This window comes from Calonectris borealis, chromosome 22, assembly GCF_964195595.1.
Source record: "Calonectris borealis chromosome 22, bCalBor7.hap1.2, whole genome shotgun sequence".
In the NCBI taxonomy this organism is placed as follows: Eukaryota; Metazoa; Chordata; class Aves; order Procellariiformes; family Procellariidae; genus Calonectris; species Calonectris borealis.
Window position 1 is genome coordinate 1511706 of NC_134333.1, and position 27802 is coordinate 1539507.

Below are 27802 nucleotides of genomic sequence, written 5' to 3' on the forward strand. Positions count from 1 at the left end.
AGAAGTCCACCACAGTAGCTTATCTTTAGTCATCCATTTTCAGGGAAAAGAACATGACCAAGCATCTTTCCTATTTACAAAGACAGAAATGAGGCTGAGGCAACACTGGGAAAAGTGAGTGCAACAGAGGTGTTGGAGCTGAAGTTTCTCCACTTCTTCAGCCGTATAAACACAACCTGATTTCCTGCACAACAAGAAAAGGATTGTTACTAACCATTCTTATCCACAAGATAGGAATCTGGATTGCACTAGGAGAATGAGTCAGGTGACAAAATGTAGGTATCTAGGGCCACTGGACTTGCCTTGGGATAGCCAAGTGGGCCTCTACGTGTCACTCCAGAAGAACAAAAGTCCTCTTTCTGCTCCTTCTGGCCCGGCCCCATTGGGTTGTCTTCAGGTATCCTGAGACCTCTCTGTGGGAAACCAAAACCTCACGTAGAACCTAGATAGCTGTCTCTGAAGTAGAAATGTACCTGCCAGTCAGCAAACCATGCCTGGAACTCAGATGGCTCTATTGGCTGGACCTCCAATGACTATTGGGAAATGTGCTTATAGATGCCTTAATGTAGATTTCTTCTTTCTGAAGTAAATCCTGCCCTTGAAGTTCTAATCTGATGAATTCCACCCTTTCTGAACTTCAAACAATGCTGTAGGTCCCCAAATGCAGTTTAAACATTGTGCCTGTCAAAGGCATCAGTGTAGGTCCTAAGAAACGAGCATTGGGTCCAAAACAACACCAGAGAATGAACACAGAAAATGGAAAATACAACTTCCCTGGTTGTCCCCCAACAATCAACAAGTGGCATTTCAGCATAAAGCAGGCAGTTTCTAATTATTTTGTGTGATATACAGTCTGCCTTCATCATCTGAAGTGCACACTGCTGAGACAGGTTCAACACCTCGTTCACCAGGCCTCCAGCCTGTCCTCGGGAGGGGGCTTATTTTGTCCCAGGCGCAGGACTTTGCAAATGACTAGCTATACTGAAATTACAACAGGCTCTCGTATTATGTGAACACTGTAAGAAAGACTTTTGGTGGATTTCAGCTAGATCCACTAAATTCACTCAAAATACACTCAAGTCCAAGCTGCCTGTGTAGGCTCTCTCAAAAGTCAGTCTGCTGAGAACATCAACTGGAGTCTTGTGCACTTTTCTAGAAAGGTCAGAACATGCAAGGCTTGGAGAAGAAAGCTACTTTAGTCCCTCCCTGAAATAAGTACTGATACCCAAAAGTGAAATGTTATGAATGCTTTAATAATAAAAGCAAGAAACGAGCAATAAACTTCAGAAGGAAATACTACTTCACTCCACCAAAAGATTTTTTTTTTAATAATCCATACATTTTTAACTGTAAGAAATGTTGCTATTTACCTCTTTCCCATCTGTCTATTGTTTTGCTCGTGATTATATTTTTGGTTTGTTTAGCTGACAATGGTTCTTAGCATTCTTTTGGCTATAAATAGTATATGAATTTTAAATGAGCAGTTCGAACAATTAATTTGACATTTCTAGAAAAAATTATCCCTCTATTCCAGCTGAATCCATTGTTCACATTTGAAATTTCTTTGTTATAACTTCCCATGTTCCCATCATGGAAGTGTTGAAAAATGGTGTTAACTTTAGAGAAAAAAAGCCATCCCAAGCAAATGCTCCTATCCGTAGCTCTACCTCATTAACTCTGTAATTCCTGAACCAGTCAATCAAGTCAATACCCAGTTGTCCTGTCCATCTGCTATCTGGCAAGCCAATGACATCCTCTTCTGCATGTGCATTCAGTTTTTCATAATTTATTTCTGTTCATTCCATTGTTTAAACATTCCTTAGTCTAATTGTCCCTGAAAATTTCTATCACCTGTCCATCTCTCCACTGAGCCAGCTCTTTTCAGGGTTCATGTCCTGACGAAACTGGAGTTCAGTGGGACCAGAGTAAAAGACAGGACTTTTTTTTAATTAAGATTTTTTCTTTCATTAAAAAAGGCCTTGAAATTCTTTTGCAATGGTGGTGAATATTCCTCCTGTTTCTGTGCATAGTTAGTACAACAGGTAAAGGCAGTGCTAATTAGAGCAGACAAAGGCTTTGCAAATAAAGCCTTTGACACTGCTGTGGGCTGCAGTGACAAGAGAATAGACTGTAATGAGAACTGTCTTACTCCCAGAGCATGAATCAAAGTTTGACTCTGGCCACTCGTTGCTTGATCACAAAGATATTTTTCCTCTCTCTGCCCGATTCCCACCAGGATATAAGCCGGACTAATTTCCTTTCAAAATGTCTTAATTTCCATTCTTCTTGTCATATATAATTAAAACAAATGACAAATAGAAATTGTGCTGTACGTATTCATTGAAACACATCTGAGAGCTCCCTAATTAGCTACACAATGCTTACAACTCTCCGGGGAGCGGCAGAAAACCGAACGCAGAGCTCATTGTGGCTGTCAGCATTTTAACGAGCCCCTTGAGGAATGTGGTGCTACCTCCCCATCACTTTGTAGCTGTGGCAAAATCTGGCAAGGTGCCTTGAAGAAATGACAGGCAGAAGCAGAAAGAAAAGTTACTTGGAGTTTTAATGGAGCCCAGTGTGAGATGCGAGACCAGAAACCTACTTGGACAATGTGTTCCCACCGGGGCTCATTAGAGCAGAAACTCACAGACTTTGATTACAGGCAGCACAGAAAGCCATAGACTTCTCCTGTATCAAACTTCCCTTACAGAAGTCAAACAGCAAACCCCAGGTACCGGGAAGGTGGTCCTTTCAGTCAGCGATCCCCACACACGGCATGTGGAAAGGAAATGCCATGGACCCACCTCTCCAAACCTGCTCTTCCAAGGCATGGCAGATGCACAGGTCCTGCTCTCCCTGCTTCAGTTATAGTGATCAGCCAAGACACTGTGACTGCAACACACACTGCTGACACATTCATGAACCACAAGTCTGCTGACAGGCTCCATCCTAACTCACAGCTCCCTCCTTCCACCCTGATTTGGGTCATCTCTGGATTCAAACACCTTCAAGCTTAAATGTTGCACCTCAGCCCCCACCCTCTGTTACATTAGGCCTTGAGCACCTCCTTCTCTGCTCCATGAGATCAAAACCATGAGCTTAAAGGCTTCTCTTGATGTCCATGTATCCCACTACCTCTTGCCAGCTCTGATAATGCTCCAAATAAGGAACTACAATAGCCTACCTTGTGACTGATGTAAGAACAAATTCCAGCAATGTTCACTATCTCCTTCTTACAGTGGAGGTAAAAAACCAGACTGAACAAAGGACCCTTTGGCACTGCCGCTCTGCTTCCCAAGTTCTGCTCCTTGCCACTCAGGGAGTACACTCACCCATGATGCCCTCTCACCATCGCTGAATCAGCATTTGTTTACTCTTTTGGAGTGAAACCTCAAGTCTACCTCGTAACAAAAGCAGAATATGGGCTTGGAAACAGTTTGAGATGCCCTGGAGTACCCCACCTGGCATCCAGCAGCCTATTCAGAAGAGTGTGGTTTTCGTGTAGTTTCTACATCATATTTAGTGGCCTGATGAGAATGTCCAGGTACCCCAGGGCACCTCAAATGTTTGGACAGGTGAACTGAGCTCTGTACAGCTGTATTAGGCAACTCAAAGATGGGTATAAGGATTTGCATGAATTCCAGAAGCTAAACAGAGTTCATTCCATCCTGGCTGCCGGAATGGTCACAACTAGACCACAAGAACTGGCCTAAGGATTTTCTTTTCAATCTATAGTACAGCAAAGATGATACATAAGTCTGAAGTAGGCATGTTGACTCTAGCTACAGTCCTGGAGCGAGAGGAACACCTCCAGAAGACAGCTCTTTCCACAGCTCCTTGAGACATCCCTTGCCACTACACTCATCAGGCACGCTTTTCTCTGCTACATGTCTAGATTTGCAGCATTGTTATTTTTTAGCTGCACTGTGGCTGACCTTTACTTGTCACATTCCAGAGTCCCTCTAGATTGCATGGGGTGCAACCAGGGCGTGAATCACGTAAGTTTTCACTCCATTCCTGAATTCCAAGTTCCGACTGTCCACAATGAGGCAAACGTCATTCACTCCTCGGCTCCCATAAATCCACAAATTCCCTCTGTGTTGTGGTGGGACGCTCCAGCCTGTTTGTTCCAGGGACTATAACCGCAGACAACAGGAACAAAACCGCATCATTTGGCTCCCTCTACAGTTCTCCATCAGTACCGTAGACAGTCTTGCAAATCCAGACACCGCTGTTCACATTTACACATATCATAATTGTTAAAAGTTTCCCACATTTTCCTTTTTCTTCCTTTTACAGCTAATGTAGCAATAGAAGTTCTTCTTGCGCCCTTGACATCCCTTGCAAAGCTGAACTTGAGGTGAGCGCTGGCTTTCCTAACACTGTTCCTACGTGCCCTGGCAATGTTTCTAAATCTTATTTGTAGCCTGTTCCTGCTGGCCACATCCATTTTCCCAAACTCTGCTAGCCGCCAAAATTGAGATGCCCCACCCAAATTGCCTGCTGGGAGTAGACTTTGGCTCATGCTAAATTCTGACTTGTTCCTGAGGGTTTCCCTGGGCTGCTTACCAGACTGCTGACAGTTTAGGAGGGCAGACCCTTGTGTTCCAGCGCATGGGAGTGTGGAGTTACCACTGCAGCAGCAACTTCTGAGGTGAATTTTTTTCACCCTGGTCCTAGGGCCATCATTAAGACATTGCCTTAATTATGTCTATTTACACAAGTGCAAGTATGGGTCTTAAACATGCAGTGGGAAAGACAGGAAAGCAAGAGAAAAAGCAAAGAATTCAGGCAGTACTCATTTGGCCTACAGCTACCAGCACTCCAGAAGGGCACATTTCCTCTAGATCATATGTCATAGCTGCCAGCCCCGTGCAGATGTCTTCAATACCCTAAAATATTGTTCAAGACCTGTGTTTAGGGACTAAAATGGCACTCTAGGTACGCCTAATGTGGTGTGGGTGCCTAAACTCCCCTTCTAGTCATGGGAGAGCTTCCAAACACAGTCACTGCAGCTGAGAGTTGTTCAGCACTGCCCAAGCAGACAACGTCTGGCTGGATGAACTGTTCTCTGAACTCAGCCATGGCAGTGACTAAATCCCCACGGACAACACTGTGAATTCAGATTCCGTGGCTGCCATTGTTGTCCGAAAAGCGGATTCGTGCCCGGCGTGCAAGTAACCAATTCCACACGCTCAGGAGAGATATTGTTTTATTCAGGCCTGGGTGCTCGGTGGACTTGCCACAAATCAAGCACACCTGGTCTAGTCACCTTTCTGTTTATATCCATGCTTCTCATACATATTTTAAGATTCTCTTTTACATATTCATTAAATTTCCAAGAACTAATTATAATATTACATCATCTTAAACACATGCGCACTAAAGCCTTTAGGGTTTTCTTGAGGGTCTCGGGTGGTCTCTGGTGGTCGTTAGGGTAGTGAACTCTTCATGAACTTATTTCCTCTTTACCTTATAGGGTCGCAATTTGTCCCTGAGCCATGCTTGGACCACGTTTGTTTATAGTTTCCAAGGTTATTCTTCACTAGAGCCTAACGATGCTTCCAGGATACACAATTTAGACTAGTTACAATTCTACACACCTGCAAACACAACAGCTGCTAGTTACCTAATTTCTAAGCAACAAGTCTTCATTGTTTAGAATTACAGAAGCGAACAGTAAAATTACAGAAGCAAGCAGTATGGAACAGTAGATACTGTACCTACTACATCAATTCCCCCCTTTGAGACTTACGATGTTGAGCATCATGAGTCTCACACCATTTACTTGTAAGCATTTGGTCTACAAAAAGACATACATTAAATCATACAACAAATAATTATAACTAAGATGACGATCAGTATTGCAAATAAGAACAATTGTCTGTGCCAATTTAAATTTGGAATTTCTATCTTATTTTGGCAATAGAAATTAGGATTCAGCTTTACTGATCGTCATAATTAATATCAACAGGCTTTATATTTTCTACTCCTAAACCTACAATTTCTTAATTAATTTGATTTCTTTTCTAACAATAAATATTTTAAATATCACAAATAATTTAACAACATCTCTGATAACTCATCAAGTACGCCTTAAAGTTAATTTCAATGGTCCCTTAGGTAGAGATGTCCACAGTTTAGGATATTTTTTTTTTTTATTCTGGTGTAACATTTTTTCTCCTATTACATGCATTGGTTTAAATCTTCCTGTTCGATTGACATCATAAGGTTTACCATACAAAATTTCAAATGAACTTACTTTTTCTCTAACTCTCGGGGTCACCCTAATTCTTAACAAGGCAAATGGTAAAGCTTCAATCTATTTCCACTGGGCTTCTGGATATATTTTAGGAATTTGTTTCTTTAATATTTGGTTCTTCACATTTTTAATAACCTCCGCTACAAAATGTGGGCCTCTATCAGAGGATATTCCTAAAGGGACTCCAAACCTTGGAATTATTTCTTTCAACAAATGTTTCACAACCTCTTTTGCATTGTTGGTTCGACACGGGAAAGCTTCCAGCCATCCGGAGAAGGTATCTACCAATACTAATAGATATCGGTATTGGTTACACCGCGGTAACTCTGAAAAATCTATTTGCCAATATTCACTGGGAGTTACGCTTTTCTTTACCTCTCCAGGAGCGGGTTGGATTTGTATTTTCGGATTGTTCCTAAGACAAATCTCACATTTATTACTCACACTTTTAGCAATCAATAATAAATAAACTTGGGCTTGCCAGGCATTAGCTTCAGGAAAATGAACTTGGATTCTTCCTTTTTTAAAGTTAATTTGTGCTCCCAATTTATTCAATAAATCCCATCCTAAGAGAGGCATGATGCATTCCGGTATATATAAAAATTCATGCATCAATGTTTTTCCTCCAATTTTACATTTTAAAGGTTTCAAAAAAGGCCTTATCTCCTCCTTTCCCGTGACCCCAACAATAGATACATTAAATTTACTCATTGGTCATTTACATGTATTTATAACAGAATATTTTGCTCTAGTATCTACTAAAAAATCGACTATTTCATCTTCCAGCTTTACTGGAACCAGGGGCTCAGCTGGGAAAATATCATTTTCTACCCCTGGTCCCCATCATTCAGAATCTCCTCCCATCATAAGTAAATCAGCTTCAGGTGGTATCTGCTGTGACTGAGTCACGACTGCTTCTTTGTTCTTTGGACCCTCACTTTTCCAGTGTCCTTGTTTCTTACATACAGCATACATACATACAAACAATACATTGATTAAATTCTAATGGGGTATATTGTTTAAACATATCTCTACCTCTTCTACCTTTTCCTTTCAAGTATCTTCTACCTCTTCCTCCAGCTGATCATTGGGCATTTACAAAAGCAGCTGCTAGAATAGCAGCTTTTTGTTTCCTGTCTTTTATTTTTTCTTTTTCCTGATTTTTCTTTTCCTCCTCTTCCCTATTATTATAATATAATCATTCCTGTAATCCCATCCACTTTCTGCAATTTCTTTTGAATATCTGGAGCAGCTTGCCCTACAAACAAAGTAGTAAATATTGCTCTATTCTCATCACTCTCAGGATCTAAGTCTGTTCATTTCCTAACTGCCTCACGTTCATAAAAAGCGGATGGGTCCTCTGTTTTTCCTTGAATTATTTGAGTCAATTTCGCCAAATTCTTTGGGCGGGATATTCCATTCTTTACTCCATACAAAATTAATTGTTGATACTGTTTAATCATCAATTTCCCATCATTACTATTAGGATTACAATTTGGATCTTGAGTTGGCATAAAATAAGTAGGATCTTCTTTTGCATTTATTCTCTCATTTTCTATATTTGCTTTGTCTAATACTATCCTCTTTTCTTCAGGAGTAAACAAATTATTCAAAAGAATTTTAATATCGTGCCAATTTGGATTATGATTTTCAATAATTGTTTGAAAAGGTCTATACTCCTTTTCAGAGTTCTTTCTATATGATCCTGCTAACTCTTTCCAATTCATTAAATCAGAAGTTGTAAATGGTACTTTCACAAATACTGGCTCCCCCCTTGGGCCCACTGCCTGGCGAAGGGGTGCTAACAATACAGAGCCTTGCTGGGTTCTAGTCCTGCCAGCTATCGGACTAAAAGTATTGCTTCCTCTTGCTTCGGTTTCAAAAGTTTCATTTTCATTTGGTGGTACTAACATTTGTGTATCTTCCTCTTCTCCTAGTTTTAAACATCATTTTCCTATGCTACAAGCAGAACAACAATGCACTTTTGGTTCCTTATTTTCCATCATCATCATCATCATTACATTAGAATCTAAATCTAAAAGTTTACATTTTTTCCAAATTTCATGATCATTTCTCAAAGAAAAAAAACAAATTACATAAGGTACCTCATAACATTACTTGTAAAATAGTATTATATTGCAAGGTTCCCAATTCTGGCCATTTTTCCTCATCTTCTAATTTATACATTGCCCACCATTTAGTACAATATTCAATTAATTTATCCTTTCTCAAAGGATTACCCCCAAATTTTCCCCAATGTTTAATGATGCATCCTAAGGGGGAACAAGGTGTTACTTTTGATGGTTGAGCTCCCATACCTTTACCTAAAAAGAACGTTCTTAACCACAACTTCATATACTCCAGTCGTCACTGTCAAACGCATATGAATATACCTCTTTACCTGTGGCCACAATTCCTTACCAAATACATGCATGCACAATTTTATACCCCAGAACAATATCTCTTTTACCTTAGCGTTGCACCGTTGAGTCGCTCACCTGCTCTGGTCGGGGAGGATACTCACGGAGTCCCCGATCAAAAGGTTGGTGCGCGCTGGAGTCCGGAGAGCAGGGTCTCCCCACCGAGAGCCGGCAAGTGGATGCGGGCAAGGCTTCACAGCAGTCCCACCAGAGTTGCCAAAAACTGTTGTCCGAAAAGCGGATTCGTGCCCGGCGTGCAGTTAACCAATTCCACACGCTCAGGAGAGATGTTGTTTTATTCAGGCCTGGGTGCTCGGTGGACTTGCCACAAATCAAGCACACCTGGTCTAGTCACCTTTCTGTTTATATCCATGCTTCTCATACATATTTTAAATTTCTCTTTTACATATTCATTACATTTCCGAGAACTAATTATAATATTACATCATCTTAAACACATGCGCACTAAAGCCTTTAGGGTCTTCTTGAGGTTCTCAGGAGGTCTCTGGTGGTCGTTAGGGTAGTGAACTCTTCATGAACTTATTTCCTCTTTACCTTATAGGGTCGCAATTTGTCCCTGAGCCATGCTTGGACCACGTTTGTTTATAGTTTAAGGTTATTCTTCACTAGAGCCTAACGATGCTTCCAGGATACACAATTTAGACTAGTTACAATTCTACACACCTGCAAACACAACAGCTGCTAGTTACCTAATTTCTAAGCAACAAGTCTTCATTGTTTAGAATTACAGAAGCGAACAGTAAAATTACAGAAGCAAGCAGTATGGAATACTAGATACTGTACCTACTACATCACCATGGAGATTCTCTCATGAAATATGCGCATTGGATGTCCTTACTCAGTGCTAAATGCTACCGAAGACACTGCAGTGTCCTTGTTGGAACGAACCTTGGGATTGTGACTCACTCAATAGTTATGAGATGGAAAAGGCTTCCTGCTGAAGGCAACTGGGTTCCCTCTGGTACTCTCAGGTTCTCTGGGCGTTGGAGACATGGTCCTGATTCCTGATGCAGCGTTGTAGGGTTCCTTCCCAAAGTCATTCTGGAACTCTGGGTACCCCCCAATGTCCTTAAATGTCCCTAGTTACAGGATTGGGTAGGGAATACCTTGTGGATGAGTAGCCCATTCCAACCGCGCTGCCATTTTCTGATTTGCTGTCACCATTTTTGGCACTCCCAATGACCTTGATATGGACACGGAACATGGAATTATGGAGCTTCTTGTGGCATTTTAGATACAGGGAGAGATTATTGGTTTTTTTTTCTCTTATGCAAATTTTGTAACAGAATTGTTTCCTTAGGTTTGGAAAGTATCACACAGAACTGCAGCAGGATGTTTTGATGACTTAGACCATACCAGACCAATACAACCAGTGGAAAACTGTAATATTCATTTTCTAAGAACAGGACAGATTGACGAGTGTTTGTGGATACTGAACTTGATAAAAAACTGAAATATCCGGAAGAATATTGAGGAAGATGTTGAAAGGTATGGTTTATCTCACTTGGCAGTATTTTTGGAAACCTGCAGGGTCAGAAAGTGATATTCCAGCCAACAGAAACAAGCGATGATTTAGAAACCTTCAGTCAAAAGAAAAAAGGAAAAGAGGCATTCTCGGGTGGGTGGCCATTTCATCACCCAAGATGACAAATACCATCCTAGGAAATATAACGGATACTGAAAGAAATCATGAGAAGAAATGTAGTTTTTATTTTAAGGCACTGATAGTTATTAAAAGTATCAATTTCTCTTCTTTCTCTTCCTCTCTTCTCTCCTCTCTCCTTTTTTTCCTTTCTTTCTGTTTTTAGGGGTTGGGGTTCTTTTGTTCTTTTCTGTTTGTATTTTTTTTTTCGGGTTCTATCTGTTAAAGAGTTCCTTCAGAAGCTAAAAGAACACAAGGCTGAGGAACAAGAAAGTGATCTGCCAGGGACCTGGTGTTACTTGTTGAATTAAATATTGTTGCACACACAATTGACCTCAGTGTAGACACACATATCTGGACACATTAATCCCACAGTCAGGGTTCAAAGTAATTGAGATGAACTATAATGTAAGAGGATTTCTCTCTCTCTCTCTCTCGACCACAGACTACTGTCTCAGTTCTGGACAGTCGTATTGAAATATCTTTATTTCATTCAGATAGAATATCCAAAAGAGTAACACTTCAAAAGAGAATAAAAATTATTCCTGTTTCACAAACCATATTTCAATAGAAAAGATCAGGGAAATTTTCCCGCCTACCTTGCTGCAGGACAGTTTGCATTTGTAATTCTTACAGGCAAACTGCTAAGGCTATCAGTAGAATTTCTGCCCTTCTTATCCCAAAATATACTGTACGAGTGGAAAGTAAAAAAATACCTAAGGAAATTTGGTATTCAGTTACACTACAGTGAATATCTAACAGACAGACAGCATGCCTGTTTGTCTACCTATTCATCCTGCCTGCTGTAATTTTCTTCATATCCTTTGTGCATTAATGTCCATCCTAGTATCTTCATCCTGGACCAATCTTAGAGGATAGAAGAGACTTATAAAATAATCTTTTCTATTTTGACCAAAATGAATCTGATTTACCTCTTAGAAATTGATTTCAGCCTTCCCTGATATCAAAGGGGAAATTCTAATTGTAACTGCTCAGCAGTGGTAATTTGTGATGAGGGAATGATCTGGCACAGAGGGCAAGAAGACCCAGCTACAAGAAGGGGTTAAACTGGCTGGAAGCAGGGATGCCAGAGACAGAACAGACTCCTTGCCGGGGAGTGAAGTTTCCCCTGGTGATGAGATAAGAAACAGCCTCAGCGTTGTCTTGTAGCCATCCTGGAATGGGAGGGCTCAGGGGCCCAAGGTCGGGGGCCACCTTTGGGCAGCAGAGCTGGGCTGGGGGATGGACCCGTGGCTGGGCTGAGGTGCCCCATGCGACCGCTCACAGGATCGGTGCTGGTGCAAGTGGATATAAAAATCTGCTTGTGACGCATCTTGGCAGACTCCACGTAGAACTGGGTATTGCGGTAGGACTCTGCCCAATGCATTGTTCATTATTTTTTTCTTTTGCATTTAAGCACAAATGTGTTTAATTTGACTCGAGGGGTACCACAAAAATTCCTCAACAATATGATGCACCCCCACTTGAAGCGCTTTTGCTCTGTAGCTGAATCAGGTCTTCCAGTGCATAAACCTTCTCCAGATGGTTGTGCCTCTGCTCTGCCTGCCCGTGTACTGCTGAAAGATGAACCTCCATCTGGAACTGATATGAGATGAGTCAGTTGTCCCACTGTTTACTTTTCCTGCTGGAATAACAAGTGTCCCTTGGCACTACTGCATTTGAGAATTTACCATTAACAGCCCACAATACCTCATATGTTTTGCAGATTTTCAGACTATGACACAACTAGAACAGAGTGAAAACAAAATGTCATGGTTTAACCCCGATCGGCAACTAAGCACCACACCGCCGCTGGTTCGGCCTCCCACCCTGCCCCTGGTGGGATGGGGGAGAGAATCTGAAGAGCAAAAGTAGGAAAATTCATGGGTTGAGATAAGAACAGTTTAATACTTGAAATGTAATATAATAATAGTAATGATGATGATGATGATGATGATGATGATGATGATGTAATGAAAAGTAAAAAATGAGGGGGGGAAGGGAACAAAACCCAGGGAAAAAGAACAAGTGATGCAACCACCTGCCGACCGACGCCCAGCCACTCCCCAAGCAGCGATCACTGTCCCCCCCGGCCAACTCCCCCCCAGCTTATATACTAAGCATGACTAAGCAGCAGAAACCAGGACACAGAATTTTCAGTCTGAAATAAGATCTTTACAAGTAGTTTTCCTATTTGTCTTTAAAATTTATTTTCTCTGTTACTTTGTTTCCCATTATCAGTCAAAATGGCAAGAAGCTGCTTATTTTTGTGTGACTACTATTTACATTAAAATGATTTATTTTTCCTAAGCTCTGTTCTATAGATGTCTGTGTTTTGACTGTATAAATACATGTATTTTACACATTGGCAACTGAATTTTACATCTTAAAACAGACTGGAACAGGCCAGAGCCTCAAACTCACGTCAATCATGTTTAAACTTTAGTTAATTACTGAAACTCCATGCACACCCTTACTTCATGAACATTTGTGTGCATTGTTATTGAAAGCAGAAAAAATAAGAATGGTCGTGGGTGGAATAACATTATAAAAAGAATCTTTTAGAAAGAAAATACGTAGACATGTTTTTACACATTGCAAAAAAAGGGGACCAAATTTTGGCATTACAAGAAGTTCCTCAAACTTTGCTGAAGAAATAAACAACCTTTACTGCTCAAGTAACCCTGAGGATACTGTAGTTCTTGTGATCCAGTTAATGTCAAAAGACCTGCTGGGTCTGTGACGAACCCTAAGAGGGCCCTGCAAGGAGTACAGGGAGTACAGCTGAAGTAGTGTTCAAGTGCAGTTACAGACCAAAGGGTGGAGTCATCTCTTGAGGTGGAGTTGTTGAAAGATTGGTTGCCAGAGGCATTCCTGTTTCTGACCAGTGACTCTATTAGTTGAGACGTACTCTGGAATACCAGATGTTGGGGTGATGAGTCCCACCCACTGTATACTTTGGTTTTCATTGTCCAGGTCTGGTGCTGATGCTGAGTTGTTAGAAGAAATTGTACACTGTGCCATTAGGTGTTCTCTGAACTGCAGAGATGCTTTTCTTACCCATTATCCTGCTTTTTTTCTTTCCACTCACAGCTCTGGAGTTTGAATGCTTCAGCTGTCTTAGGCAGGGATTTAGTCATCTCGTATGGTTTTCTAACATACTTGGCACTATAGGGTATTTCAGACAACCCTCAGCTGATGCTCCAGAAGGCTTTGCTACCTGCCAAGCTTGTCTGGATGGCTGGAGCATCCCAGATGGTAAAAAGCACCGAAGTTGAGGCAACTGAATTTCCCAACCTTTATCTCAAACTGAAGCCCGTCCCTAACTTTGCAATATTTGATATCTACCTACGCAGGTAACCCATCTGTGGCCAGGCTTCAGTTCCGTTGCAGTGTTTAGGCCTCCCCTTAGCCTTGGTGCTCTACCCTGGCTTGGCTAGTCCTTGGCATGGCTGCAGTCTAATCTAGCTCTGGAACTCTACAGAGATTCTGGTTAAAGTTTCAAAGCCCACTTGTTATCTCCAGAGAGAGTCTGAGACTTTTAGTTGGCCTGTGATTACTAGTAAATCATGTCTCGGGCTTGACGTGTCCTTAAAAAGTTTACATTCCTTATTTACAAGCTGAACAAGGTTCACCAGACTCCATATGATCTTTTGATCTACTCCCGGAAGTTAATCCTGCCCTCCGAGAACAACTCTCTGGGCATGGATGACCATGCGTTCACACTGATGAGATACTTTGGAGAGCACTGGCCATATCCACACATGTAGGACTTGTCCAGAGATTTCTTCTCAGATCCACACGGCATCTCTTTGGTTCAAATACACACTAGTGCCCCAAATAATGGAAAGGCTTGTTCAAATGATAAAATGAAAAGAACTTGAAAATTGGGCTTCCTGTTTGTTCTCACCTTTACACAGATCTGATAATAAAGACCACTGTAGAGTGAAATGTGTTTACCACTGCATGCTGTCTGTGGTTGGAAACTCCGCAGACCTCAACTCACAAGGACATACCTCCTTTTTACTTTCTCTTGCTGGGTAGTTTATTCTGCTTGCCATCCTGGCTCCCTGACAACTCTCAGCCCTTTACTTCACACAGTCAGGGTGATTCAGGTGTCTGTGCAATGGGACCTAGAGCCATTTGAGACATCCTTAGGTGGCCCAGCTGGCCGCCAGCCCCTGTCACAAAGGATGCAAGATTCTTCCAGTGGCATACAACAGTCCTATACAGCTGACTTGAACATTCTGCAGCACCAAAAGTCGCCAGATAAGCAAGATTAAGCAACTGGTTTGTGTCCCTGAGCTCATGTAGAGCTGAGTGCCACGGTTTCTTTCCTTTGTTGGGCTGAGTCCTGTACATGTTCACGACACCTCAGTGGAAGTGACATGAATGGAGATGACAGGGCTGCAGGAAGGAGGCTTCTTGAATAGGTGCCACAGTGACCAGGACAAGGAGTAAGAGGCCTGAAGGAAGATGTGATCTGGGGGTGTTTGGAGAGAGGTTGTCTCCCCTAACACAAATCCTGTAGTTGTTAAACCTTTATGTCTGCAAGCTGGAGTCCTTGAACAAGGCATGGGGAGCATGAGGGGCAGGGACGAGGGTCCTCGCTAACATATGGTGCAGCAGTGTGCTGCGGTGAGCATTAAGCCCTTTCAAATCAGTGGGATTTGCTCCACTGTAGGATCTCTTTAACCTGTAGAAAGGCCCTGCAAGGCTTGCTCCCAGCTGTGTTTTCCTCCTGCCAGAGTGATCTTGCCTGGAAGAGAGAGAGAAGGGGAAATCAGTTCTCCCTAGGTTGCCTCCTTCCCTTTCCCTACCCATTTCAATGGAAACTCTTACACTCCTAAAGCTTCTGAAATTTTGGAAGTGGAACTTCTTAAAGAAAATGAGCCTACTCCAGGTACCCTCTGCCCCCAGCTGAGGGAAGAGGCACGTCTGGAAGCTTATTCACGCCAGAATAGATCTGGGTGGATGGCACAAGTTTGCACATGAGCTTGATCACAAAAGCAGCGTGAGAATACAGAGCTTGTACGGTACGCCAGACCACAGGATGCAGACACTCAAAGCCTGGAGCGTGTGCCCCTACCGGTGTTCAGCTGCCTGAGTTAAGCAGTTTAGATGGTCGAGTCCAAGGTCAGCTCCCTTGCTGATACGAGCTGTTGTGAAGAAAGCAAGAAGCAAGGGCCCGTCCCCACTGTTACCTGACTTGCTGGGTGACCACTGACTGTGCCTGATCCTAACCACTGTCTCTGGACCCAGTCCTGACCCTGACTTGCCCCTCAGCATCCTGGCTCCTTGTTGGTGAGGTCACTGCTCCCACCCACCTTACTGTTGCATTTGGCTCCCAACTCCCCTTCCCTTGTGGAGCAGCTGGCCTTTGCTGCTCCCTGGCAGGGTCCTCCACATTCAGATCTGCTGGACCCGTGCAGGCTTAAGAAACCAGTGGAAACCTGGTATCCCAAATGCTTCCATGGATTTGTACCCGGGGCCACAACCTCTCCACAGCTCAGTTCCCCTCCTTTCTGAGCAGTGCTGTCTGCCAGGGATGAATTCACAAATGAAAGCATAGGGTGAATGCTGGAGAACTTGAGAGCATGTATGTGTGCGAGAGGCAGGGGGTAGCTACAACAATCCCCTCAGCAGCAGCACACAGCTGCCCTCCAGCCCTGTAGCAACTCCTTGTACCACCAGCCGGGTTGTTCACCTGGCTGCTTCCTATTCTGGATGCAAGAGACTCTGCTGTCCTGTCTGGACAGAAAGTATGTGAGCATCCGAGCAGACTACCTTTATGCCACACTAAGACCAGGTATTATTTCATTGCACTTCAAAAGAGGCCCAGACTTGAGGAGGCTGAAGTCCTCCAGAGATGCTCAGAAGAGCGATACTGGAGGTCCAGCGCCCCAAAACCATTCACCGCCATCAAGTGGTCTCCACCAAGAGTCAGTGAGAACCTGCAAGTATGCATCCCAGCTGGACAGAAGTTTTGGGAAGGTGAAGCTAGGTTAAGGGGTCAGCAGTTCAGTGTTTGTGGCACTTTTTGACCAAGCATGCCGCTTACTCATCACCTGTGGTGAGGAAAGGAAGATCCGAGAGGCAGGGAAGTGTTCCCTAGCTGCTCAAATGCAGCATGTAGCACCTACACGTGGGACTCATTTGCCTACTCAGAAGCATCAGGACTATTGGAGACAACAAGGGGTGTTCGGCCAGTTTATGAAGGTAGTCATGGGCCAATCTACCAGCAGCACGTGAATGTCGGTTACCCACTTCCTCAAAGAACGTGATCTCCATGACTGTAGTGAGACTGGTCGCGCTGTGGCAGAATTTGAACAAAGGCAGCTAGAACTGTCTGTGCTGATCGAGGCTGTCACACTGTCAGCACGGCCCTTGGAGTGGTCTTGTCCGAGAATCACACCAATCCTGAGAGGCAGACTGCAGGAAGCTGCCTAGGTTTGCTGGAGAAGCGAGAATTCAGTGCTGTGCACACTCCCAGTGCTCTGGGAGCAGCACACCTGAAGTCCAGTGCAATTTGGCCCCTTGAGTGTCTAGAGACCACCAGTGAGGTGGGTTGTCTCGACCAGGGGCTGACTGCCAGGGAGCATGAGCACGGGGCTGGCTCATGCAAGGAGGGTGGAGACGGAGCGTCCCAGCGCAGCAGACGAGAGGAAACACCCCCGTCAGAAGTAGGCATGGAAGTTTGAGCTTGTCTGCCAGCTCTTCCCATTCCTCGGCCGGCCAGTGTGTCGGCTTTGCTTCTTTGCAATCCCCCACCCAATTAACAGCCTGGCACTAATCGGTGTAGGGACCTGAGCCCAGCCTCCGAATCTGCAGCCAGTGCTGCAGGCCTGGCAGGGGGACAGGTTCCTGGAGGGCGAGCGCCACCTCCTCGGGCACACGGACACTGTCCCGGCTGCAGGGGCCCTTGGCAGCTGCTGCCCGCTGCATCCAGGTGAGACCGAGCGGGAGGGCTGGCGGCGGGGAGGCCCGGCAGACTCCGCCTGGCCAGGAGCCGTCCCGCCGAGCGATGCGCGGTCCCTCCCCTGGCCGTGCCCGGAGCACCCTGCGGCGGCGAGGGACGCTGCCCCCGCCCAGGACGCCCTCCCCGCCCGGGCGCTGGCGGGGCAGGGAGCGCAGACGCTGCCGGGGCTGCAGCAGCTCATGCGGGGCGGCGTCCCGCAGCGCGGGTGGCAGACGCTCCCACCCACTCGCCCCTTTGGCTTCCGAGGGACCCCGTCTTGGGCTCAGCAACCATGAAATGATAGAATTCTCAATACTTGGTGAAGTAAGGAGCGTGACCAGCAAAACCGCTACCATGCACTTCCGGAGGGCGGACTTTGGCCTGCTCAGGACACTGGTCGAGAGGGTCCCTTGGGAGACAGTCCTGAAGGGCAAAGGGGTCCAGGAAGACTGGACGTTCTTCAAGAAGGAAGTCTTAAAGGCGCAGGAGCGGGCTGTCCCCATGTGCCGCAAGAAGAACAGGCGGGGAAGGCGACTGGCCTGGCTGAACGGGGAGCTCTGGCTGGGACTCAGGAAAAAAAGGGGAGTTTATCACCTGTGGAAGAAGGGGCAGGCAACTCAAGAAGAGTACAGGGATCTCGTTAGGTCGTGCAGAGAGGAAATTAGAAAGGCAAGAGCCCAGCTAGAACTCAACCTGGCCACTGTCGTGAGAGACAACAAAAAATGTTTTTACAATTATATTAATGACAAAAGGAGAGCCAAGGAGAATCTCCATCCTCTATTGGATGTGGGGGTGAACGTTGCCACCAAGGACGAGGATAAGGCTGAGGTACTCAACGCCTTCTTTGCCTCAGTCTTTAATAGTCAGAGCAGTTATCCCCAGCCCCCTGAGCTGGAAGACATGGATGGCGAGCAGGATAAACCCCCCATAATCCAAAAGGAAGAAGTTAATGACCTGCTATGCCACCTGGACGTTCACAAGTCTATGGGGCCGGATGGGATCCACCTGAGGGTACTGAGGGAGCTGGCGGAGGAGCTTGCCGAGCCGCTCTCCATCATTTACCAGCAGTCCTGGTTAACAGGGGAGGTCCCGGACGACTGGAGGCTTGCCAATGTGACGCCGATCTATAAGAAGGGCCGGAGGGAGGATCCAGGAAACAGGCCGGTCAGCCTTACCTCGGTGCCGGGGAAGATTATGGAGCGGTTCGTTTTGAGGGCGCTCACAAGCCATGTGCGGGACAACCAGGGGATCAGGCCCAGCCAGCACGGGTTCATGGAAGGCAGGTCCTGCTTGACCAACCTCATCTCCTTCTATGACCAGGTGACCCACCTAGTGGATGAGGGAGAGGCTGTGGATGTGGTCTACCTGGACTTCAGTAAAGCCTTTGACACTGTCTCCCACAGCATTCTCCTAGAGAAGCTGGCGGCTCACGGCCTAGACAGGTGCACTCTTCGCTGGGTAAAAAACTGGCTGGACGGCCGGGCCCAGAGAGTTGTGGTCAACAGAGTTAAATCCAGTTGGCGGCCGGTCACGAGCGGTGTTCCCCAGGGCTCAGTACTGGGGCCGGTCCTGTTCAATGTCTTTGTCAATGATCTGGACGAGGGGATCGAGTGCTCCCTCAGTAAGTTTGCAGACGACACCAAGTTGGCCAGGAGTGTTGATCTGCCGGAGGGTAGGAAGGCTCTGCAGAGGGACCTGGACAGGCTGGATCGATGGGCCGAGCCCAACTGTATGAGGTTCAGCAAGGCCAAGTGCCGGGTCCTGCACTTCGGCCACAACAACCCCAGGCAACGCTACAGGCTTGGGGAAGAGTGGCTGGAAAGCTGCCCAGAGGAAAAGGACCTGGGGGTGCTGGTTGACAGCCAGCTGAACATGAGCCGGCAGTGTGCCCAGGTGGCCAAGAAGGCCAATGGCATCCCGGTCTGTATCAGCAATAGTGTGGCCAGCAGGAGCAGGGAGGTGATCGTGCCCCTGTACTCGGCACTGGTGAGGCCGCACCTCGAATACTGTGTTCAGTTTTGGGCCCCTCACTACAAGAAGGACATTGAGGTGTTGGAGCGTGTCCAGAGAAGGGCAACGAAGCTGGTGAAGGGCCTGGAGCACAAGTCTTATGAGGAGCGGCTGAGGGAACTGGGGTTGTTTAGTCTGGAGAAGAGGAGGCTGAGGGGAGACCTCATCGCGCTCTACAACTACCTGAAAGGAGGTTGTAGCGAGGTGGGGGTTGGTATCTTCTCCCAAGTAACCAGCGATAGGATGAGAGGAAATGGCCTCAAGTTGTGCCGAGGGAGGTTTAGACTGGACATTAGGAAAAATTTCTTTACTGAAAGAGTGGTCAGGCCTTGGAACAGGCTGCCCAGGGAAGTGGTTGAGTCACCATCCCTGGAAGTATTTAAAAGATGTGTAGATGAGGCATTTAGGGACATGGTTTAGTGGGGATGGTGGTGTTGGGTTGATGGTTGGACTTGATGATCTTAGAGGTCTTTTCCAACCTTAATGATTCTATGATTCTATGATTCTATGAAATGATAAAATGAAAAGAACTTCAAAATTGGGCTTCCTGTTTGTACTCACCCTTACACAGACTGCAGTAACTGACTCTGCACTGACCACTGGTCCCTCTTGCAGTCCGCAAGTGTTACCTGCTGGCCACCATGTCCTCCAATCAGTACCTGGCCATATGTCATCACATGCTCTATACAAGCATGATGAACTGGAAGGTGGTTTTCCCACCGGCAGCTGGCTCGTGGCTTGGGGGAATGACTAGTTCCACCATCATCACATACTTCTCAAGCCAATTGAAGTTTCGTGGCCCCAGCGCAATTGACCACTTCTGTGATTTGACCTTTTGGCTGGAGTTCTCCTGGAGTGACACCAGGCTGCTGCAATGTCCATCCGAGATGTAGTCTTGCCATTTTTGTTCACTCGCGCACCCTATGTCTGCATTACAGATGTCACCCTGAGGCTCCCATCCAGCATGGGGGGGCAGAAGGCCTTCTCCACCATGTGTGAGAAGTGAAAGCCTTCTCAGACATCACTGTGGTCAGCATTTTCTAAGGGACACTTCTTCCTGTCCATTTGCTGCCTGGGACACCCCCACTGAGAAACCTGAACAAAATCTTCTCCTCTTTCTACACCATCCTCCCACCCCTGGTGAACCCACTGTAAGCCTGAGGAACAGAGAGGTCAAGCAAGCCTTGAGAAAAGCTATCAGGAAAGCTGTGGCCTGCACCGAGAGTGCACACTAGCTGTGCACCACCGGCTACACAGCACTCCTAGTTCTCCTCAAAAGTGTAGGGGTGATGTGGAGGGAATATATTATGTACCAGGCATATCTCTGGAGGTGTCTGGCTTTCAGGACACTTTTAGAAAGGCTGTGGGGGAGAGGGAAGAATTCCTTTCAGAAACATGACTCTTCCCTAAAAGGTAGCGGAAGAAAGTGTCTTTGCCTTATTCCTTTGAGGTAAAGAGAACATTCTTGCGTGTGGGAACTGTGTACACAGGAACTATAATCTTCCTGCATAAGATGCCAATAAAGACCATCCAGAAAGCTACTGGCGGTAATCAGGCGTGTGCATCTTGAAAACCAGCAGTTTCAGCAATCTGGCAGTGCTGCTTTTACAGACTCCTGCTCCAGATGTGTGCTCTGAACTGCAGGTTTTGGGGTTGTGCTGGCTGTGGTGGGGGTAGCCATGAAAAATGAGCTAGGCATGAGAACAAGGGGTCAGAAAAGGAAAAGGATACTTGGGAAAGATTTCACCCTCCCCCAAGTAGAAGTTCACAGTTCAGTTGCTGAAACGTCTTCATCTCTTCTGTTCTTTTCAGTTTGATTTTGTTCGGTTGTTTGGTTTTTTTTTTTTTTAACAGTCATTAACCTTTACTGTTCTTGTTTCCTTAGCATTTGCAAAACAACCACATCGCTTTGCAAATTTGTGTCTTCCGGGTGTTTAACACCTTTCTCTGAAAACCAGCCTATTCCGCTAAGGAAAGGTACGTGCTTGTGTTGCTGCCCGCAGTCAGAACCTGCAAGGAGTTCTGGCTGCAGGGAGATATCTCGGGAGCTCCGGCTTTTTAGTGCGAGCAAGATCTGATTCATTGCTGGAAGGCTTATGGACAGTGGTGAACAGCATGTTTCTCAGGGATGCGTAACACTTTCTTCTGGCCTCAGGTTATTTGCTTGCAAATAGGATGTGCTGATATTATCATTCATGCTCACCGTGATCCTCCTTTTAAGACTTTCAGGGCAGAACCTTTTTAAATTATCCACCACGATGCATGCAGTCCACTGCAGGTGATTCCCAGGAGGCTGTCAATCCCAGTACCCAGTGGGATAATTCATGCATGGGCCTTTTTGTTTCCACTTCAGACAGGACAAAACAGATCTCAGATCATATTCTTGTTGAAAAACTGAATGCCTTAAGGGCCCAGAGAAATGGCTCAGGGGTCACCTTCCAGGAGACCAGGGACTTCTGAGATGCCCTGAAAAAACCTGATACCCAAGGTAACGACAATGTCCCGCTGAGCTGGCTGGCAGCAAGAGAAAGCTGAAGACCAAACTGGTGATGGGTCTCGCCAAACGCCAACTCCCTGTCTAGCCTGTCGAACTTTCAGGAGTACCAAGTACTGGAGGGGCACATATCTCATTTGCATACAGATAACGCAGGGCTGCTAAACGTCCTTGAGGTGGGAAGGGGAGGCTGCATTTTTCACTGTTCTGCTGTCTCACGCTCTTTGATTTACTGACATGTTCCATGGATGGGAAAATTGCTGATAACAGATCTATTTCGGTCTGAGACCTGTCGAAACTAAACCATTAGTGGGAGCAACGGGGAGGGACAAAAAGGCTGATTAATCGTCCCAGAGTGCTTATGTGTTCTGTTGGCAATCCAACTATCAGCTGGTCATCTCTCCTGGTGCTGCTAACAGTACTTGTAAAAAGTGCCTGTTAGGCTGTGATTGTCTTTATGCGCCTTGCATATCAAGAAGAGAGAAAAAGCAGCATCCTTAATATAAATGCAGCTGGTAGGAGCAGGGGTTCATCATCCAACCCTTTGTCTGGGTCTGAGGTAAATGTTGAGTCTCCGTTGGTGTTTTTGAGGGCTGTCTCTCTGCTGTGGGCTGACTGTGGTCAGAGCTGACGACTTTCTCCTGTGTGAAGAAGAAAAAGGGGCTGCTTTAAAACCCTGGGTGTTTGGGATAGGAAGAAGGATTGCAAGCATGCGACTCAAAGGCAGTGAGACAAATATCTCAGAAAAAACTCATCAATGGTTTGTGAAACTCTTTGACAACAAAATTAATGGGATCAGGGTTGAGGGTGGGAAGGAAAAACTTGCAAGAGCCAAAACTCTTTGGAATTCTGTTCTTGCAGATGGAAATGTTTGGAACTTTGGATGGAAGCTGCTGTAGCTGAGCTAGAGCAAAACCACAACGAGAAAAACTTCTGCATGAAAGCTCTTATTTCAGTTTGAACCAGGATCATTCTGTTGTAACAAAAATCCCTAGTTCTGTGCTGGATCGAAACAAGCTGTTGCTTTTTGTTGTGCACATGGGTGATTTGCTTAATAAGCACCCGAAGGCTAATTCAATCTTTATCAAATCATTAATGCTCCCCTCCCTTGCATATGTCTGTATGCAGCTATCTTCCTTTGTTTCTGCATATCTGTGCAGTTATGTACACGAAACACCCTCCTGGCCCATCCTGTCTGCTGCTCAGCTGTGTTCTCTGTTCGTAATCACCCATCAACCTCCACTTGTCCCCAGTGAAAATAGCTTCATTATTTTCTTTCTCTTAGCAGTGAAGGAATATAATTTTTTAACTCCCAGTGGAAGCTTTCAACTTTGGTGTCAAACAAATTTCAGAACATTTACTGAGCCCGTCACCCATGCCCTCCCGTTCAGATCAAGTGGATGTGCTCCTTCCTTGTCAAAGGACTTCCTTAGCGAGAGTTAGGGTGAGATAGAGAGGCATGTGGGACAGAGAGCTTCATTAGTGATAAAAACAGCCTTGATGTAGTAGGTATAGCCTGTTCGTTTTGTAATTTCAAACACTGCATACTGTTCTGTTCGTTTCTGTAATTTTAAAACAATGATGATTTGATGTTTAAAAATTAGGTATTGTGTTTGCAGGTGTGTAGTATTGTTAGACTCTAGTAAAGATTAATCTGAAAATTAAGAACCATAAACAAACGTGGTCCAGACGTGGCTTGGAGACAAACCTCGACCTTACAAGGAAAGAAAGGAACAGGTTCATGGAGAGTTCCCTACCCTGCCAACCACCAAAGACCACCCGAGACCCTCAAGAAGACCCTGAAGGCTTCAGTGCACATGTGTCTAGGATGACGTAATATTATAATTAGTTCTTGGAAATTTAATGAATATGTAAAAAGGAAACTTAAAATATGTATGAGAAGCATGGATATAAACAGAAAGGTGATTAGACCAGGTGTGCTTGATTTGTGGCAAGTCCATGGAGCACCCAGGCCTGAATAAAACAATCTCTCTCCTGAGCGTGTGGAATTGTTTACTTGCACGCCGGACACGAATCCGCTTTTTGGACAACAGCCTAAAGTTTGTTGAGTTAATTCAGGAATGAAGCTGCCATTATGGTATGGCAGTATACTTCAGAAAGAGTTCTCAAAACAGAGAAGTTTGGGTATTCTGTTCCCACAAGTCTTCTGCAGTCACTCTACTATCTTATCAGCAGTTGTTACCCAAGGCATCTTACCCAGAGGAGGCTGTGTAGACTTGCTCACAATTTTTGATCATCATTACCACCCAAAATAAAAAGAAACGCAGGGAAACAAAATATAGATCCTTATATTCATTGAATCCATAGAGCTGACATACTCTGCAACAGCTGATTCATCAGATCTCTCTGAGAATTTGGGGCTCTTTTCATGACTCTTTACAAGATTCTAATTTTTGTTACTAGTTAAGATACTCTGGTTTTCCATGCTGATTTATTAATTAGGCTGCTTTTTAAAGTTCTGCAGACCCTTCATGCCTTTGAAGTGATCCATTTTCCCCCTGAAGATTTCATGTTGGATGAGCTGAGTTAATTGCTCCTTCCCAGCTAATAGTCTTTGCACAGTAATGGGCTCTATTAAATGCCTGTGAATGTGCAATGGAACTACCTGTATATCTTCCCTCGGTCTGGAGCCACTCAGTTTGCTTAACAACAGCACGTAGAGAGGTTTAATTATATGCTGAGTATAGACATTGCTGACAGGTATTTATCTCCCTTCCCTCCTCAGAAGATATTTGGTTTTTGGGATGATGATTTTAACATTGGTGGCTTGTTCACAAATGTGAATATCTTCCTTCCATTTTTGTGTTTTCATTATTCAGAGAACCATTGGTGGCTACTGAAGGTAATCCAGTAATCGGCCCTAAAGAGACCGAGGCATGTGAGTATTATACTCTAAGTGTTTTAGGACAAGAAAAAGAAAATATTTCAGAACAATCTGCTGTCCAAGAAATGTAGACTGTTTGCTTGTATGTGTAATTAGATTGCATGATAGAAATAATGGTGAATAGAGACACGATCTGTTGACAATAATGTATTAGTAAGGTATTCCTATCCTAAAGCAGGGAGGGGCAGAAACTTGAATGATTTTTATAATGTACTTAGGAAGGGAAGATCATGATTTCTACTCCCCAGTCAACTTAATGCTTATTTTGATAAGCACGAATGAAAGGACAGCCAGAACATTTGTTTGTTTGTTGGTTTTTTTTTGTAGTAAAACTAAATGGATGAGCAATTAATAGGCTTAAGATGTGACTCTCATGCTTTTTCTTACATTTAGGACTGCTTGACAACAACCTGTGAGGATGAAAATGACCAAGGTAACAAAAAACTGGTGACGTAAATCTTCATAAAGCAGAGATTTAAAACATTTTCTGCATAGTCTATTTTTTAGCATGAAATAATTTGTTGGAAAGAGAGTGGATTCTTACATAAAGCTACGCCCAGGACAGACTTATGAAGGCTTTGTATATACAAAAGGTGATATACATTTCATCTCTGTTTAAACAATACATTTTTGGATAACTATTGCCATCCAGCTATCCTGTGTTCTGCTATGGACAACCGATGGAGAAACGCCTATGGTAAGAGGTAGTTCATGTTGCCTATGTCCGGATGGGGTTAACCACTTTTTGGCAGTACTCTGGGCTTTAAAGTAGGAGCCTAGATTAATTTTGACTAGACATCCATCTTTTAGAGGACATAAATTAGGGTGATGGCTCCCACCCTTAGAAATGTAACTGGCAGAGGGAACATTACCAGTATATATCACTGTTGATCATAAATTCTTCAGTCTTCTATACAGTCTTCCAGTATAAGAGAGATCACTTTTCCAACTGAAAAAGTAACTGAGAAATGAAACAGTAAAACTATTATAAGGATCTCAAACCTCCTGGTTTCTTTAAAATAAATGTTTAAAAAAAATTAAAAATGTCTCTTACATACATATATTTGTATACATACCCATATGCGCATACACATGTATATCTCTATATTTCCACTTTCCTACTCACTCGCATAAAAAACCCCCTGTGATCACTCCTTTACTTGCCATATTTATTAATGCAGAAATATACAAAGTGGAAGCAGAGGATGGAAAACCAGACTTTTGTGACTGAATTTATTCTTCTCGGTTTCCCCAACCTTCAAAGGGTTCATGTTTTGCTGTTTGTGGGAGTCTTGGTCATCTACATTTTGACTGTCACTGGGAATGTCATCATCATCGCCACAGTGGTGAATGACAACACTCTCCACAAACCCATGTATTTCTTCCTTGGAAATCTGTCATTTCTGGGAATCATCTATGTCTCGGCCACTGCACCCAAGTTTTTAGCCAGTCTTCTGGATGGCAAGAAGTCTATCAGCATAGCTGGGTGCAAAGCCCAAGCCTTCTCCCACTTTTTCCTTGGTGCTACTGAGCTTTTCCTCCTCACAGCCATGTCCTTTGACCGATACATAGCAATATGCAACCCTCTCCACTACACCACCATCATGAGTGGAAAACTGTGTGCTCAGCTCTCATTTGGCTCTTGGATGGGTGGCTTTCTGACTGTCTTTGTGCAAACTGTTCTGGTGTTCAGACTGCCATTCTGTGGCTCCAATATCATCAATCACTTCTACTGTGACGCTGGGCCACTGCTGAAGCTGGCTTGCACTGACACCCACCATATTGAATGGCTTATTTTCACTGTTGCTACATTGGTTCTGTTTAGCACTTCCTTTTTGACTGTCATCTCCTACTTCGCCATCATTTTGACCATATTGAGGATCCCATCTACTTCTGGGAGACAGAAAGCTTTCTCCACCTGCATTGCTCATCTGACTGTAGTCACCACGCTTTATGGGGCGGTCATATTCATGTACGTCAGGCCCAGAGGGCGTGCCTCACAAAACATGAACAAAGTGGTATCCCTTCTGAACACCCTTGTAACGCCACTGCTGAACCCTTTCATTTATACTTTGAGGAACAAAGAGGTAAAGGCTGCCTTGAAAAAATCACTGACTAGAAATAAAATATTTGAGGTTAAAGAATGAGGACTAAAATGTTGATTTTCTGCAGGCTCCTGTAGCAAACTGATTCTAGAAATGCCTTTGGGAAGTACACATATCGATAATTTTTATAAAGAAGGCAGATTACTTGGATTATGATTAGGCAGGCAGAAATACTGCCTCCTGACTGTGTGATCTGTGGACAATATTTGACTTACATACTTGGTTGCCTGTTCTTCTGCTTCTTTATTCTGAGATTATGCTTCCAAGTCTTTTCCAAAGATTCATTATTTTCATTATCCATCAAAGCAAAAAATAAAAAGAAGAGGGCTTTCTGCCATTTTCTGTATTTATTTGTTACTATGAAAGAGACGTTTTATGATTACAAAGTTTAATTCTTCTAAAATTTAGAGGCTGAGGGGTTTGTGTTCATGTTTCTTGTGGCTCCACTGACCTTTAACATAGCAAAATCAGCATAGGTCAGCGTAAGCAATCCTACTTGTTATTTATGTTCTGCATCATTGATGTGATTGATATGCAATGCCTCCCTAATTTCTGACATGATTATCCTGATCAAGAATATTGATTCTCTCATTGCTTCAACTGATTGTGTCATTTGAAACATAAGATTTCCTTTAATTAATAATTGTTTGAACTAAAACAAAGATTTATAGAGAATGTTTCCTGTATGGTTATACTAACCTCGGCTAAAGGGTGGGTATCCTCATTTAGGTAGTCACCTTAGTCTCTCTTGTCAGTTCACCTTTAAATGACAAACTCAGGTGGTATTCACTGGCAAAATGGCTTCTCATAAGGAATTCTGGCCTTTTATTCTGAAGTAGATCAGAATTCCTTTGAGAAGGAAAAACAAACAAATGAACAAACCCCTTTAAAATTATGGCTAGAGTTTTTATACCTCCCTAAGGGTTTTTATATGCATTTCTGTCCTTGGAAACCTCCCACTCAGTAGGTAGCAACCATGAAGAGT

At 44.2% G+C, this 27802-nt stretch overlaps 2 protein-coding genes and 1 long non-coding RNA gene across 3 annotated transcripts in view; all 3 read left to right on the forward strand.

Annotated features, from left to right (window-relative positions):
• Positions 1-12466, forward strand: part of LOC142091603 (uncharacterized) — a 34814-nt gene extending 22348 nt beyond the window's left edge. Inside the window, exons 2-5 of the long non-coding RNA XR_012676860.1 lie at positions 4300-4360; positions 10004-10085; positions 10234-10321; positions 11852-12466. This is a non-coding gene — a long non-coding RNA (uncharacterized LOC142091603). The remainder of the gene's footprint in view (positions 1-4299; positions 4361-10003; positions 10086-10233; positions 10322-11851) is intronic.
• LOC142091595 (epimerase family protein SDR39U1-like) overlaps positions 1-27802 on the forward strand; it is a 300851-nt gene that overhangs the window by 22339 nt on the left and 250710 nt on the right.
• LOC142091678 (olfactory receptor 6X1-like) lies at positions 25918-26859 on the forward strand. Its single transcript, XM_075171066.1, has one exon. The coding sequence runs from the start codon at positions 25918-25920 to the stop codon at positions 26857-26859; it is 942 nt and encodes a 313-aa protein (XP_075027167.1).

What these genes read in the sequence shown, in the direction of transcription:
- LOC142091678 (XM_075171066.1), top strand. Translation starts at nt 25,918, where the DNA reads ATGGAAAACCAGACTTTTGTGACTGAATTTATTCTTCTCGGTTTCCCC.